Source organism: Hibiscus syriacus, unplaced genomic scaffold, assembly GCF_006381635.1.
Source record: "Hibiscus syriacus cultivar Baekdansim isolate YM2019G1 unplaced genomic scaffold, ASM638163v2 tig00110279_pilon, whole genome shotgun sequence".
NCBI classification, from domain to species: Eukaryota; Viridiplantae; Streptophyta; class Magnoliopsida; order Malvales; family Malvaceae; genus Hibiscus; species Hibiscus syriacus.
This window is the reverse complement of record NW_024062659.1, coordinates 460,263-476,450: the sequence shown is the minus strand read 5'-3', so window position 1 is coordinate 476,450 and position 16,188 is coordinate 460,263. Positions and strand designations below refer to the sequence as shown.

The 16,188-nt window shown below is 35.7% G+C and overlaps 1 protein-coding gene across 1 annotated transcript; it reads left to right on the top strand.

Moving 5' to 3' along the window:
- The first annotated feature begins 6,012 nt into the window (after positions 1-6,012).
- Positions 6,013-11,568, top strand: LOC120115864 (SWI/SNF complex subunit SWI3D-like). The gene is made up of 7 exons (XM_039136469.1): positions 6,013-6,526; positions 7,147-7,673; positions 8,160-8,822; positions 9,222-9,388; positions 9,465-10,153; positions 10,502-10,686; positions 10,776-11,568. Exons 1-7 carry the CDS (start codon positions 6,082-6,084, stop codon positions 11,148-11,150), a joined length of 3,051 nt encoding a protein of 1,016 aa, XP_038992400.1. The 5' UTR covers positions 6,013-6,081; the 3' UTR covers positions 11,151-11,568.
- The last annotated feature ends 4,620 nt before the right edge of the window (positions 11,569-16,188 follow it).

Here is a 16,188-nt window from a genome sequence, read left to right as displayed (position 1 = left end):
TAGGGATAATCTATGGATCTGCATTATGGTATTAAAGAGTGAATACACTGAAAGGATAATGAATTGACTTGTTGACATGTATCAGTTTGGGAATTGTGTACCTCGAGTTGTTTGATAACACGATCGATAGTCATAGATTGTAAATGACTTGAATCTTCGATTCTATATTTTCATCTAAAATCACTTCGGTCATGTTTGAAAACGCAAGTAACGCAGAAGAAAAAGATTTTGAATACCTCATGTGGTTCAATTGGGCTGAAATCCTATGAATTCAAAGTATATTCCTGAATACCCCTGATTGTTTGGGTAATGGAATCACTCGCAATAAATCAGAATTTAGAATTATTATGTATAAAGGTTCCTGAACGTTTTCCTTATGCACATGGAAACTTAGTGGAATTCTAAAGTATCAATCTAAAATGTTTGTTTAGATCGATTAGTAATCGATTATCTTCAATAGAATCTCGTTCCTGGAATATGATCAAATTGCATAAGTTTTCTGCTATCCAAACTGATGACTACAAAATGCCTCTGATAAATATTGGGATTTCTCTAGTGTGTTCCTTATATTTTAATAAATTGTTTTAATATGTGGTACACTGAAATCTATGGTTACTGTTTTATGGATGCATCGACTTAACGATGATGGCTTATGGATTTGTATCATTGTATAAATTGTATCTTGGAGATACAGATTTGTAAAGTACAACTCTGATCAAGCTGGAAAATTTTTATGGACCTAATGTGACTCTTAGGTAGGCTCTGCAGCCCTGAGATCATTATCGGGTAGGCCCTGCGACCCTAAGACATATTCTTAGGTAGGCCACACGGCCCCAAAATCTATCTTGGGTAGGCTCTCAGGCCCTAAGATGTTCCCTTAGGTTAAATCTTTGTAAGATGGTTTTAAAATACGAGTTTAAAAAGCTCCACTACATAATGGTTTATGGGATTTTACTGAACTATCATTTGATTAGTGTACCTATTATGATTGTATGAAAGGTTTCTTATGAACTGAGATTCATGACTTCTATTCATTGAACTACCAGTGGAACTCCATATTATTCCGAAAACCGATATACGTTTGATTAAATAAGAAATGATATGGCTTTCCATTTATTGGCATGTCTTGCAGCAGCATCTGGTAGTTCTGTATTACTGAGCTTTCCGAAGCTCACTCTATTACTCACCATTGCAGGTTAAAAGAATTGTACCATTGCATCTATCGAATTCAGTAAGGGAGCTCTTCCGGCGTTGTTTGCAGAGTATTGTACATGTGATTAGAGGGCACGTAGATTGTATTTTGTTTTTATATCAGAGTCTGATAAACCCGTTTTATTTCTGAAAAACAATAAATCATTTTATGATTTTACATGTTTTAAGAAAAATTATAAAGTTTTCGCTATTTCTACGGTGGGTCGCTCCGGTGACCCTAATGTGACGCTCCAGATCAGATCGGGCTATCCGTATCGGTCTGAGGGGGTTACAAAATAAATCATAAAAGTTGTTAGTAATTATAAGATGAATTGAAGGGCAAAAGGGTCATTTGACAAGGAAGATTTTTATTTTCCTTATAAGATAAGGAAATCATGGGAAGAGAGAAAAGGTTCCAGAGTTCTCTTCTCTTCTTTCTTCTTCATACGTGAAGGCTTGACTCAAAGGTGAGTTTCTTTGTTTGTTGATTAATTATTGATTTTAAGGTTGGGTTATGATCATTAGATGATAATTAAGCTTAAGGAAGGCTTAATTTGTTCTAAAACAACAAGATGAAAGATATAGAAGAGATTAAAGAAAATGAGTTTTTAGATGAATTTCTGGAAAAAAGTTAATAAGTGAAATTTGAGAAGGAATTTGACTTGTCATCACTAAGAATAAGAGATATATGAAGTTAGAAAGGATTAATAACAAAGTTGAAAGTTTAGTAAGATTCTTAAATCTTAAGAATCATGATGAGATATGGAAGATAAAGATGGTTTACATGGATATAAGTTGGTTTAAGTAATGGTAGTTGAATTTAATGACATATTAGGGGCTTAAAATAGAAGAATTGAATGAAGAATTAATGATTTTCGGGCTTAAAATGCAAATTTTGGGCAAGGTGTATCGATGCACATTCAATGTGCATCAATGCACTCTTTAAAGAAGAAACATCGAATGCAGTTGGTGCATCGATGCATAAGGAGTGCATTGATGCATCCCCTTAAAATGAAAACATCGAAGGTAATTTGTGTATCGATGCATAGGTAGTGCATCGATGCACATGTTAAAGAATGCATCGATGCACTGTAGAATGCATCGATGCACTTCAAGGGAATTTAAACTTGCGATGAGTCTAATTCCGATATTAGATTACATGAGTACAAAGATACAAGCATATTGCATAGGATGTTTATGAGTAGATGAATATACATATATGCATTTAGAAGTTAATTGCATCTGTATATATATGATTTATATGAATGTATATTGTGTGATAAATTTGATAGCCGATTTATGTGATAATAAGATGTAGGATTCTGTGATGATAATAGATATGAATATAAGTTTATATAAAATAAGATCATGTGATATGAAGGTGATATATAAATATAAATGATTAATTAACATGAGATACATGACCATGTGAAAGCAAGAATATGTATATGTGAACATGTGTTATGAGATAATAATCATAACTATGAGCTATGTGAAAAAGAATACAAGTAAAATTGAGAAGTTATGTGATAAGTGAATGTGAATTACATGAAAATATGTTATGTGAAAGTGAACTATGTGCCTACGTGAATATGTAAAAAGATGAATAATAATTCCCATGTTATATAATAAGAGAGCTATAGGTATAGTTGGCATGCTAAGAGTCTAGGGTCTACGTGGTCCTTCGGGACATAGTGGTCCTTCGGAACACAGTGGTCCTTCGGGACACAGTGGTCTTTCGGGACACAGTGGTCCTACGGGACAAATTCTACGCGCCCCTAGTGAGATTTATACGAGCTGTGGTGGCAGCATTGTGTACAGCCTCTATGTACTCACATACCTTAAGTTCTCAGTAGTGTGCATGGGCTAACCAAAAATGATAACAATAAAATGTGAGTTGTAATGAGAAATGTGTTACATGTTTTATATGAGGATATATGTGAATGTGTGTATGTGTTACAAGAAAGAATGTGTGTTATGGGTTATGACATTTGTTATGTGATGTACATGAATATATGTTAATATATATATATATATATATATATGAATGAATATCAATGACTCATATGATGATGTAAGAACATATTATAAGATATAAAATATGAAAATAAGAGATCATATGAACAATAGATAATAGATAGAAAGGACAGTCATATAAGAGTATGAGGAAATATAAATGATGACATGCATGTGTGTATGTAATTGTTACATGAAAAAGTACTTATACAAGTATGACGTTGTATTACATTATATGTACATACATTTAATAATTTACATATGGATTTATATGTCTCACTAAGTCTATGACTTAGCGTGTGAGTGTTTCACACGTAGGTTCAAGAAAGCATGAAGAGAAGCTATGAGGAGCAAGACATGTTAGTTTCTCCTTACTGAAGGTCAGATCAGAACATAAATGAATAACATGTATTTTGTTATATAGAATCTAGTTGGCATGTAGTTAAAAGATTTGTATTAAATACGCTCTGATCAATTTTGTAAAACCATATGTTTTGTGTCATAGAAAGTAAATTTTTTTATTAGAAATATCAAATTGAATCTTGGATATTTTGTAAAAGTAAATGTTTTGAGAAGTCAATGTAACATCTCATACTCGTATCCGGGTCAGGTACAGGTTGGGGGTGTTATATATTTTTAGTGAAACAGACACTAGATATGTATTCAAGAGATCAAAAGATAGTGATTTAGAAATTTTAGGATCCACCAGTGGTTGACAGCAACTGAGGGTGACGGTAGTGAGTGACGGTCAATGACAGGAGACTTTGATCAAGTAGGAATTAAATTGTTATTTTATCTAAAATTTAGGATCAAAATGATATTTTATCTAAAGTTTAAAGGTCAAATTAAAATTTAATTGTTTTTATTAATGTGTCACGCCGTCGTATTAACGTAAGTTAACGACTCAATGATCAAAATATAATAATCAATAACATAAGACTAAAATTTAATCAACTGATCATATAAATGATCAAAATTTAACTTTCACAAAATCAATGATTAAAAGTGAACAACAAAACTAAAATAATCATTCCGATAATTAACCTAATATTTTAATGTGATTATAACATGTCAATATAAATATATGGATTCCCGACAAAATTAAAAAGATATTGTAGGCGGGAAAAATTTATAGAAATTATTTTGGAAATTATGACATTTGCTACAGTGGATTAAGAACTTATCAAGTGGACATAACGAACTTTATAAAAATATATATTTTTTATTATAACTCTTCATGTGGGTATTATAAATTTCATGAACGAATTTTATAAAATATAATTTATTTATTAAAACTCGTCCATAAAATATATCATGTCTACGGACGAATTCCTAATTTACTGTAACAAATTTTATAACTCCTTAAATAAATCCTCACCAGCCCTGTATCCTAAAATAATTTGGCGTGAGGATTATTAGTGAAATATAGTGTTGACATATTAATTATAAGTAGGGATGGGCATGAGATTCAAATCCGACGGGTTTCAATCTGACCCGATCGAGTCAGATTTTTTTTAAAAAAAATTAAGTTCGGGTCGGGTTCGAGTTTAGGATGAAAAATATTCGACCCGACCCGAAAAATATATAATTTTACCTTATATATTTAGAAATAATTACAATAATAGCCTCTATATATTATTATTTCAATTAAGTCACTGTTTTTATTAAATAAAAAATAATATTTTATTATTATTTCGAGTCAGTTTGGGTTTTTAAGTTATATATCGGGTCGGGGTCGAGTTAGATCGGATCTCAAATGGAGAATTTCTTGTTCTCGAGTCGGGTCAGGTGGACCAAAAACCCGACCCATACACATCCCTAATTATAAGTATGTTATTTTAGATCAAATTCTCTCTAAAACTTAGGTCTCTCGCTTGTTCCCCATTTTCAGGCGACCACATTAGTTTTACGTCGCTCGCTTTGCTCTCCATTATCATATTTTCTGTTTTTTTACACGTCAATCGTTTGATTATTTTCCATTTATTTTTTTAAGGTTGAGTTTAATATTATATCGATCGATTAAGATGACGCTTGCTTATTACCTTATTATTCTTCTATTATTTGGAACCTCGAATTTGATTTGATACACCTTGTGTTCGCAAATAGTTGCCTCACGACGCTTGACTCTAATTTACGATTGTCAATAGTCTTTTAATATTTTCATTTCATGTTGAGATTTGTATTTTGATAAAATCATATATGTTCATATCGATATTTTGTTTGAGTTTCATGTTGAGGTTCGTTTTTTTTGATAAAATCAGATATGTTCATATCGATATTTTGTTTGAGTTTTTGGGATAAATTTTTAACATTTTCCTTGCCAATCTGATCTCAAATAGTTTTTTCTGTAATGATTATAGGAAAATGTCTTAATTATACATTTAGTACTTAAATTACTAATTTTGGTCCGTTTTAGTATTTAAACTTTCATTTTTTTCCGAAAAATTATATCTAACATTTAGTTTTTATTTTAGTTTAGTACCTTGATGTTAAAAACTTAATGTGTTGTGCCTAAACTATCAATTTTGATCCCTTTTAATACCTAAACTTTCAATTTTTTCAAAACTTAACTTAAAGTTTTTAACAAGGTACTAAAATGAAATAAAAACTAAATATCAAGTATGATTTAAAAAAATTAAAAGTTTAATACTAAAATGGTCCAAAATTTGTGGATGCACAACATAGGAAAATAACAATAATGCCATTATGGGCCGGTAGTAGCTGTTCAACAGCTGAGCCGTTAAAAAATGCGGCCCAATTTATAACTACAATAATTCACACACTACTTCGTTTTCGGCTCAAATCAACCAAATTTCACACTGATCCGACTGAAAACCCCTTTTTTCCCCATTAAAACCAAACCCGGAACCCGTGATGGAGGAGAAACGCCGGGACGCGGCTAACTCGCCGGCGGGGGAGAGCTCAGCGGAACCGGATTCGACGTCAACGCGCCGTCGAGGTGGAGCTTTGAAGAGAAAAGGCAATTGGCTTTCCGGGTCGAGCTCTTCGTCGACGCCGTCGAAACGGGTTACTCGAGAGAAGTCAAACTTGATATCCCACCCTCCGGTCAACCATTACGGTCCTTTAACCAGGGCTCGCCAAGGGGCGCCTGGCGGAAACTTTGCCTTGGGTTCGAGCTCGGGATCGGATGGCGCGAAGCTGGAGGCGAGCACGGTGAAACAAAGTGTGAAGGCGGAAGATTTGGAGGAATTGAATAAGCTAAGTGAAGAGTGGGAAGCTCTGGAAGCTAAAACTGAGGCTGATTTTGAGGCTATTAGATCTCGTGACAGTAATGCGCATGTTGTTCCTAATCATTGCGGTGAGTGTTTCTATTTCCCCCTTTTTTTCTTTGTTTGGTTGATGGGAAAATGAGCAGAAATGGGAAGGAAAGGTGAGCTTTTATCTCTTTCAACTTTTGTGAGGTAACTTCTTTAGTGGGAGCTAGCGAATTGGACAAATTATGTGGATTTTTTTTTGTTTTCTGACGATTTAGGATTTCAATTCAGTTTGAATAGATGTTTTTGTCTTACTTTTGGAAAAACGTGAAATGAGAATTGAATTGTTTTCTTGAATAGTTAATTTGGGAGTTTTGTTTCTTTATGCTATAAGAATGATAAGGTAAAGTCCCTAGTTTGTTCTGCTTGCTTCTTATCAGCCATGCTAGAGAATTAGACATTGCATGATTTCTCAGAATCCGCTTAAACACGAATATGACAAAGCAAATGCATGCATATTGCATGGATACACAAATTGCAAAGAGAATGTCGATCTTAGTTCTCATTAGCAGAGTGCAAACTAGGGTTCTGAATAAATCGGCTTCATTGGAAGCCATTTATTTTGAGGCTATAAAGAGTGGAAGAGGAGAAAATGAACTATTAGATACCACGGTATTTCATTCTGTCGTTAGTTTTTCTATTCTTTCTCTCTTTGTACTGACAGGATGGTTTTCATGGACCAAAATTCACCATCTGGAGGAGAGTATCTTGCCTTCTTTCTTTAATGGGAAATTCCCAAATCATACCCCTAATTTGTACATGGAGATTCGTAATTGGATTATGAAGAAATTCCATGCAAACCCAAGTAGGGAGATTGAGTTGAAAGATCTGGAAGATCTTGAAGTTGGTGACTTGGATGCAAGGCAGGAAGTATTGGAGTTCCTGGACTACTGGGGTTTGATCAACTTTCATCCGTTTCCTCCAATTTGTTCAGCTGTGTGCAATGACGATGGGGATGGAATGGCCAAAAAGGATTCTTTGCTTGAAAAATTGTTTCACTTTGAGGAAATTGAATCACGCCCACAAGTTGTTACCAGAACTAACGTTTCAACTCCATCTGTGCCATCTGGTTTTCTTCCAGAATCTGCACTTACTGAGGACTTGATGACACCTGAGGAGCCATCAGTTGAGTACCATTGCAACTCTTGTTCAGCTGATTGCTCTCGAAAGCGTTACCATTGCCAGAAGCAGGTTAGTTACTGAATACTGACTAATAAATAATTGTTTAAGCCTCAAATTGTTTAATTCAGTACAAAGAGAAAAATACCTGCACCAATTCTTTCCGAGTGTTGTTATGGTGGTAGTCAATGTTTCAATCTTGCCGGCATTTGCATGTACATTTTTCACAAGCCCTATATTTCTGAGAGAGTCAGAGGGAATTCTACTTCTACAAAATCAATTTATATGACATCTTCAGTTCAAGCAAACTGGTTAATAAAATTGGATTTCCACAAACCTTTTTAGGTACTGGTTCGTGTCCAACAAATAAGAAATGTGCATAAATTGTTTGCACCGCCGGTGCATCTGTTTACTTGCAACGATAAGCCATTGGTCTTTTAAGTTTTTATAATGTGAATGATCAAAATGGAAAGAGTAACCAATTTAGTAATTTGGTTTATTTATTTATTGACTTCTTGTTCCATTTCTTTATGATGTAATTGTGTTTGTATTTGGCAGGCCGATTTTGACCTATGTACTGATTGCTTTAACGACGGGAAGTTTGGCTCCGACATGTCTTCTTCGGATTTTATTCTCATGGAACCTGCTGGCGCTGGTCTTAGTGGTGGCAAGTGGACAGATCAGGAAACCCTCCTCCTTCTTGAGGCACTTGAACTTTATAAAGAAAACTGGAATGAGATTGCAGAGCATGTTGCTACGAAAACAAAAGCACAATGCATACTGCACTTTGTTCAAATGCCAATTGAGGATGTATTCTTCAATAAAGATGATGACATAGACACCAATTCAAAAGAAACTGCTGGACCAGCTGCCAGTAGTGATGAAACCTCTGTCCCTAAAGATGTCTTGGAAACAACAGAGAGTAAGACTGCTCTGCAAGAGGATCAGGCCCAGACTACACCAACGGAAACTTCAAAACCTGAAGATGGAAAAGAAGTGAGAGCTAGCGAGGAAATGTCTAAACCTGAAACTGTAACTGATGTTAATGGTGGTCAAGAAACATCAAAGCCAGAAGAAACGAATGTAGCAAAAGATGGGAAAGACACAACTGAAAATTGTGCACTTGTGGCACTAAGGGAGGCATTTGAAGCTATTGGTTATAATTTAACGTCTGAAGGGACACTCTCATTTGCTGATGTAGGAAATCCTGTAATGGCATTGGTAAGTTGACTGTGTAAGTATTTAATTTAGGTTTTATCAATTGATGTATATGAAGGGAAAACTGATTTCATTTAACAATCTAAATTTATCCACTTTGTACCTAGCTTCTGAAATAGTCTTCTTACCCTAAAAAATAATCAAGAATCTTTTGTTTCTGCTTTTAGAAAAACTTGGAGTCCTTTTTCCGACCTCCAATGTAAAAGACATGGTGGCTTGCTTGGTAATTAAATGAATGATCAAACCTCAAAGTAATGTTCTATTGCATTTTGCTTTTCTGCTCATCAACAATAATTTTTTAATGATCATTTTCTCCTCTTCCTTTTAAATGATTGCAATGCTGTTACCTGTGTCCATTTGTTGTGGTAATATGTTATGAAATTAGTGTTGCTCCAACTGCAGGCAGGGTTCTTTGCTCGTCTGGTCGGACCCAACATTGCTGCTGTTTCAGCCCAGAGTTCACTGAAATTGTTATCTGGTAGTTGTCCTAACCTTCAACTGGCTTCAAGGAACTGCTTCATTTTGGAAGATCCACCAGATGACAAGAAGGAACCAACATGTTCTGAGAGGTATGTTAACCTATGTCAAGCTTATATCTACTTAGCAATTTGTGAACATTATCTGATGTTAATTTGAGACGCACAGTGTTGTCAATGATACGGGTAATGGTGATGCTCAAAATGTGAAAAACTCGGAAGACAAAAGCCTTGAGGGGGATCAGAAAAGTTCATTGAGCAAACATGGTGACGAAAACACCGAAGTTTCTCTTCCTGAAGAGAAGGTGACATCCCCTTCAGCCAATGACTTAACCATGGATAAAAAAGAGTCCAGCAATATTGCAACTAATGAAGAAGATAACAAGGCTAATTTGAATGAATCCACCATTATTAATCAATCAAAGGATCATCAACCAAGTGTAACCACGGTATCAAATAACTCAACATCCCAGTTTCTACCTAATTCACTGGAGAAGAGGGGCGGGAAGGAAACAGAAAAAGAACCTTCAGCGCCTCCAAAAACTGTGAAGGGAGTAGATATGTCTGATTCTGTTCCAGTGGAAAAGAATGAGCTCTGTGATGCAGCTGGTTTAAAGCCTGGAGGAGAGCCATCTGAACCGGAAAATGCATCAGAAAATTTAGAGACAGCTTCCTCTTATCCATCCGGAGCAAAGAACGAGCAAAAACCTGTTCAACCGAGTGCTGATGGAGAATCTACTAAGCCTGCAGAGGCATCAAATGATGTTGAAATGGCATCTGTTTCACAACCAGCAGAAAAGACCGAGTCTCGGCAACCAGTCGCATCAAATTCTGTAAACGAAAAAGGAGCTACCACAGGTTTCTCTCTTTTTCTTCTATGAATATCTTGTTTAGAATGTGGAAGTCACATTAACAGGAACCAACTCTACGGCCAAATTCTTAGCAATATCTTATGAGAATATGTAGAGATAGATAACAAGTCTGATTTAGAATATATACAGAATGCTAGAAGAACCGCTTGGTTCTATAAGGTTAAGCGCATGCTATATCTATTGGTTTTATGGGGAGCAGCTAGGAAAATGCATCAATTCTGGATATGTGGCTGTGTTTTTATAGTTTTAATCAGAAGAATATATTACAAGAACCACCTGCTGGTAAAATGCATCAATTCTGGATTGTATCATTTTATCTTATTGATTTTTGCAGACAAGAGTAAAGAAGGTAAAAACAAGAATCATGACTCTACAGGCAGAGAAGATAATAGTAGCATTGATAGAGTAAAGCGTGCTGCAGTTACGGCACTCTCTGCGGCAGCAGTGAAGGCAAAACTTCTAGCAGACCAGGAAGAGGACCAAATCCGACAACTCACAGCATCATTAATAGAAAAACAGGTTAGTAGCAAAATACATGTAATCTCCTTTTCCCATAACTATCCAACTGGAGCAAAATCCAAGTTTTCAGAGGCTTTAATTCAATGCAGTTACATAAGTTGGAAGCCAAATTAGCATTCTTCAATGAGATGGAAGGAGTCGTAATGAGGGTTAAGGAGCAATTGGACAGGTCAAGGCAGAGGCTTTACCACGAGCGATCACAGATAATTGCTGCTCGACTGGGCTTGCCAGCTTCCTCCTCTAGAGCAATGCCACCACCAAATGCTACAAATAGAGTTGCAGCAAACTTTGCAAATTCAGTTTCTAGGCCCCCTATGAGCTTGAAAGCCCCAAGACCGCCAATGTCAAGACCCATGGGTCCTGTGACTCCTACCCCTTCCAACCCATACGTATCCACAACGGTTGCAGGGAGTTCAATTAGGCCTTCTAACAAGGACAACCTTTCCTCCATCGGTATCAAGTAGTCTCTACTTGTGAATAGAATTTTCTATCCATTCTTATACGATGGTCATTTATCATGAGATCTATTAGGTGAGTACTACCCTTTATAGTTGCAGTTTGCATTAGCGTTAGTGTTGCTAATCGTTCTGGGTGCTTTTAAGGAGAATTCACTCAAACTAAACTCACAGCGCATTCATACTGATTCATCTCTGAGTAATCTGGATACCACTGCCTATCGACTGACATCTCCTGATCATAGGAGGAAGGAGCAGATGGTTATGGTTCTCCCTTCGATCCTGTTCTAGTCGAAATTGTCGAGGCTATGTCTGACGTGGATTTTTTTTTCCATCTATGCTTTTGTAGTTTTTGTAAGGCTAGTTTGTAGTGTTGATATTTTGGTACGTCAATGATGAATTCTAGGTGATGCAAATTAAACATCCATAACCTTACCAAATTCTTAGGGCATCTTAAGATCAGATATAACCCCCATGTATTCCATTTTGTGGACGCACAGATCTGTTTTGTTGTTATAAATGGCGGGGAGTTCCCTTTTCGCGGCTGTAATTATGCTTTTTTTTATAAGGGTGAAGTACATATTTAGTACATAAATTATTATTTTTATTTTATTTTAATATCTAAATTTTCATTTTTTTCAAAATCACACCGAATGATTATTTTTTGTTTCATTTTAGTATTATATTGTTAAAAATTTAGATAGTGAGATGAAGCAGAAAGTAGTTAATGGTGAGTAGTTAATGGTGAGGTATTAAAATGAAATAAAAATTTAATTTTAGATATAAAATGAAATAAAAAGTAGTTAATGGTGAGTAGTTAATGGTGAGGTATTAAAATGAAATAAAAATTTAATTTTAGATATAAAATGAAATAAAAAGTAAGGTATAATTTTAAAAAAATTGAAAATTTAAGTATTAAAATAAAATAAAAATGACAGCTCAAACATAAACATTTTATCGTTATGTGTTCAGTTCGTTTACAATACTGGTATATGACAATGGTTCAGCTGCCGACCAGTCACAGGCCACAACAGCAGCTACCACAGCCGCCGCATTATGAGGTTTCCGGCGTAGAAAAGATTTTACGCTCCAACAGATCTAGCTCGGTAGTTAAAACCGACTCATATACACATTTATATTCACTATGGATGTTAATTATTGATCTTCAATTAGGAAATATTAACAAAGAAAATCAGTAAAATCCAATCAAATCAAACCCTAATAATTGTGCGTCAATCCAAACCTAATAATTACAACTTAAGAATCAAATCGAATATTCCAACAAGTAAACGCAAATTCGGTTCACCTAGAAACTGTGCTTCAATCCGAGCCCGTGCTTGCCACGGACGCACCCAGGCTTCACATACAAGAGCGGCGACCTCTTCGAATTGTTCATCTTGGCAAACGCCCTTTTCCCCAATTTCCTCATCCTTTGCCTCCCGAATTTCCCAGCCAAGTCCCTCGGGATCAACTCATCATCCAGATCATCATCATCGTCATCTTCTTGATCGCGCGTGTACGGCTCACCGTACATATCATCGTACGGCTCATGATCGAAGCCGCGATAATCAACGTCTGGAACCATGTCGACGGCCGTCGGAGAGGAGAAGAGAAAAGGGGGGAAAGGCAGAGCACGTGATTCGACATCATCGGTTTCGGAATCGGAGGAGTGAATGAATTCCCAATGGGACAGATCGTCATCTTCTTCTTCTTCTTCTATGAAAACGAATTCTTCTGGATCTCCATTCATGGCAGGTAAAACAACAACATAAGCTTTGTTTTGGTTCTCCATTTTCACCTCTTTTTCTTCTTTTTTTTGGGGGATTGCAGAGATTTTTTTTTTGATTTGAAATGGTAATCGAGTAGCTTGAACGGAAGTTCCTCTATAAATAATGCTTGTGGATCACGAATTAACGTTTGCATATTGGTCCACGTCTTTCTAACCAATAATTATAAGCCACGTGTGAATCCTAACTTACTTAACTTCTTAACATTCCTCCCCACCAAGGTATTTTCATAACTATGGGTAAACTTCGTCATTAGTATCTAAACTATCACTTTTGATCCGTTTTATCACCTTAACTTTTTTATTTTTCTAAATCATATCTAAAGTTTAATTTTTATTTCATTTTAATATATTTTAAATTTAACGTTAAGTTTTAAAAAATATTAACAGTTTAAGAACTAAAACTGAAAAAAAATTAATAGTTGAGGTACTAGACATGTTAAATTTTTAACGATAGGATACTAAAATGAAATAAAAATTAAACTTTACGTATAGTTTTGAAAAAATGACTAAAATAAAAAAAAATAAAATAGGTTAGGTACTAAACACATAAGTTACCTTTATAATTATTTTTATTAGATTTATTGATAAGTTAATTTAAATTAGATTAAAAAAATATTTTAAAACTTATCAATAAATTCAGATAAGATCAAGTAATCTTTTTAATTTTTTTTATTTCTTTTATAATTTGCTGATTGGAATATCATACATGAGGTCTAATGTCTAGAATTAAAATATTTTCATTCAATTTTTTTGTCATTTTAATGATAAACTTTAAAAATATATTAATTTTTATTTGATATTTTTTTTTATTAATCTGGGGTAAGTATAAAGAAACATCTGTTTAAAGATAATTCTTAATCTCTTGATATTGAACGCTCACACCCCTAACAGAGAACATTCTCTGTGTAAATTGGGTCTTCAAAGAATAACAATTTTTACTATGAAAACCACTTAGTTTATTCTTGATTTGATATATTTAAAAATATGCATTATATTATAAAAAGATAAAACTAGGTCATATTTAAGTTAATATAATACTTTCTATAGCTGAAAAAATAATTTAATTTATAAATTTAATTAAAATATTTTAAAATAAAGAGATCAAATTAATTCATTTTACCCTTGCCTAAGTCGTAAAAAATATTATATTAAATGTAAAAAAGAAGAGGCAAACGTTGAAAACTAAGTCAAATTTTGTTTTCAGCTCTAACACTCATTCTGACTGTCGTACTTTTTGGTGGGTCAATTTGGGGTTCAAAGCGATTGACTTTGAACGTGACAACTTTCAGGTTATTAAAGGAATCGATGATGTCTCGGATCAGCCAACCTTCGGTGCGTACTCTGTCAAGAGGTGGGAAGTTGGTGCTTATTAAAGCTGTGCTACAGTATCTTCCAACGTACCAAATGAGTTTGTATGCTCTCCCCGTCTCGCTTTGTCGTGAGCTGAATTCTGCCATCGCAAGGTTTTGGTGGCGTTCTGATGCATCCGTGCAGGCAGTCCACTGGCTTGGTATGTCAAATATGCGACTTCCGAAATCAATTGGAGGTTTAGGTATCCGGGATTTGGAAGTTTTCAATCAAGCTTTTCTGTGTAAACAAGGCTGGAGATTATTTAATGGCTCCAAAACTTTGGTGGCTCAAGTGCTCAAAGCCAAGTATTATCCGGATGGGTCTTTCCTCACTGCTGACTTAGGTGAGCAACCGTCTTTCACTTGGCGGAGCATTTGATCGGTGCAAGGGGTGATTAAGCAATGCCTACGAGCTCAGGTGGAAGATGACACTACTATTCCGATCTTCTTTGAGCATTGGGTCCCACAGTTTTCACCAGCTGAACTTCTTCAATCATGTATGGATCCTAGCAGATTGTCCACGGTCTCTGATCTGATATATCCTTCTTTGGGAACATGGGGGGTTGATGTGGTTCAGGCTCTCTTTCCGGCGCCAGTGGCTAGTGCCATATAATCGCTCCCCTTACCTGTGGATCGCCGGTCTAATCGTATGGTTTGGAGGTTGGAGCCTCATGGACATTTCACTGTCAGAAGTGCTTATAATTTTCTTCTACGTCTCGATGCGTAACGAGAGACTACAGATGCCAGGGACATTCATTTCTATAGAATGCTTCGGTCACAACCGTCCCAGAGAAGGTTCGGATTTTTATTTAGAGGGCGATCCGTAACCTTCTTCTTTGTTATGCCAATCTATACTTGAAGCATGTTGTTCCTGACCCGCGTTGTTTTCGGTGCAGAACTGGCCAAGAGTCTGTTTTGCGTGCTCTCATTGGTTGCTCCCAGTTGCACTCGACGTGGGGGTTGTTTGGTTGGGAGCAGTTCACCTAGGGTCACGAAAGGGACTTCTGGGAATGTATGCTTTTTGTGTTGTCTCATCTCTCCATACCTAAAACCCACAAGCTACTTCTGTTGCTTTGGTCTCTCTGGTGGTTCTCGGAACCGTCAGCTTTACCAGGGCCATATTTCCTCGGATGTGGAGATCCATGGGTTTGTGACTACCTATCTAGAGGATCTTTCTTTGGCGTCGGTTCGCCCGGATGTGGTTCTTACCCGATTGTTCGGCTTTGGACTATTCCCCCGGCTGGTTTTATCAAGGTGAATGTTGATGGCTCGTATGACAAAGATCTGAGAACGGGAGGTATCTGTTGTGTTTTACGAGATTCCACTGGTCAATTCTTAGCAGGCTGTTCGAGTGGGATTCCTCATGCAATGGATGCTTTCCCTGTGGAATCTTTAGCGTGTTTGGAAGGACTAAATCTGGCTTTGAGTCTAGGGTGTCGAAGTTTAGTTGTCGAATGAGACTCACATTCTCTAATATCCAGAGTTGCTTCATCACATGTTGACTATTCCTATGGTGGTTGCATTATTGATCAGATTCGGGCTCTTGCAACATCCTTTGATCATTGTATCCTACAATTGGGGACCAAATGTTTACTTTACCCAAAAAAGAAAAGGAGTGTCGGTGCTTTTTCTTTTCGATTTTGGTCCACTTGCGATCCGATGCATGTGCAAAAGGCAAGCCGACTATTTCTTTTTCTTTCAAAAGCATTTGCTCGTTGTAAAAAGAAAATTTAAAAATAAAAAAAATACAGAGAAATCTTCAACTAAATAATTGTAGAGAGAGTAAAATTTAATGTAATTTTTTTTAATAATTTAAGGTAAATATAAGGTAATATTTGTTCAAAGATAAACTCTCAACTATTCGATATTACACGCTCACACCCTTAATATTTCTTGTACTTTTACTCGG

Coding starts and splice junctions, on each gene's coding strand:
- LOC120115864 (XM_039136469.1), top strand. CDS start 6,082: ATGGAGGAGAAACGCCGGGACGCGGCTAACTCGCCGGCGGGGGAGAGC. Junction 7,674..8,159: donor GTTACCATTGCCAGAAGCAG/GTTAGTTACTGA, acceptor TGTATTTGGCAG/GCCGATTTTGACCTATGTAC. Junction 10,687..10,775: donor CATCATTAATAGAAAAACAG/GTTAGTAGCAAA, acceptor AATTCAATGCAG/TTACATAAGTTGGAAGCCAA.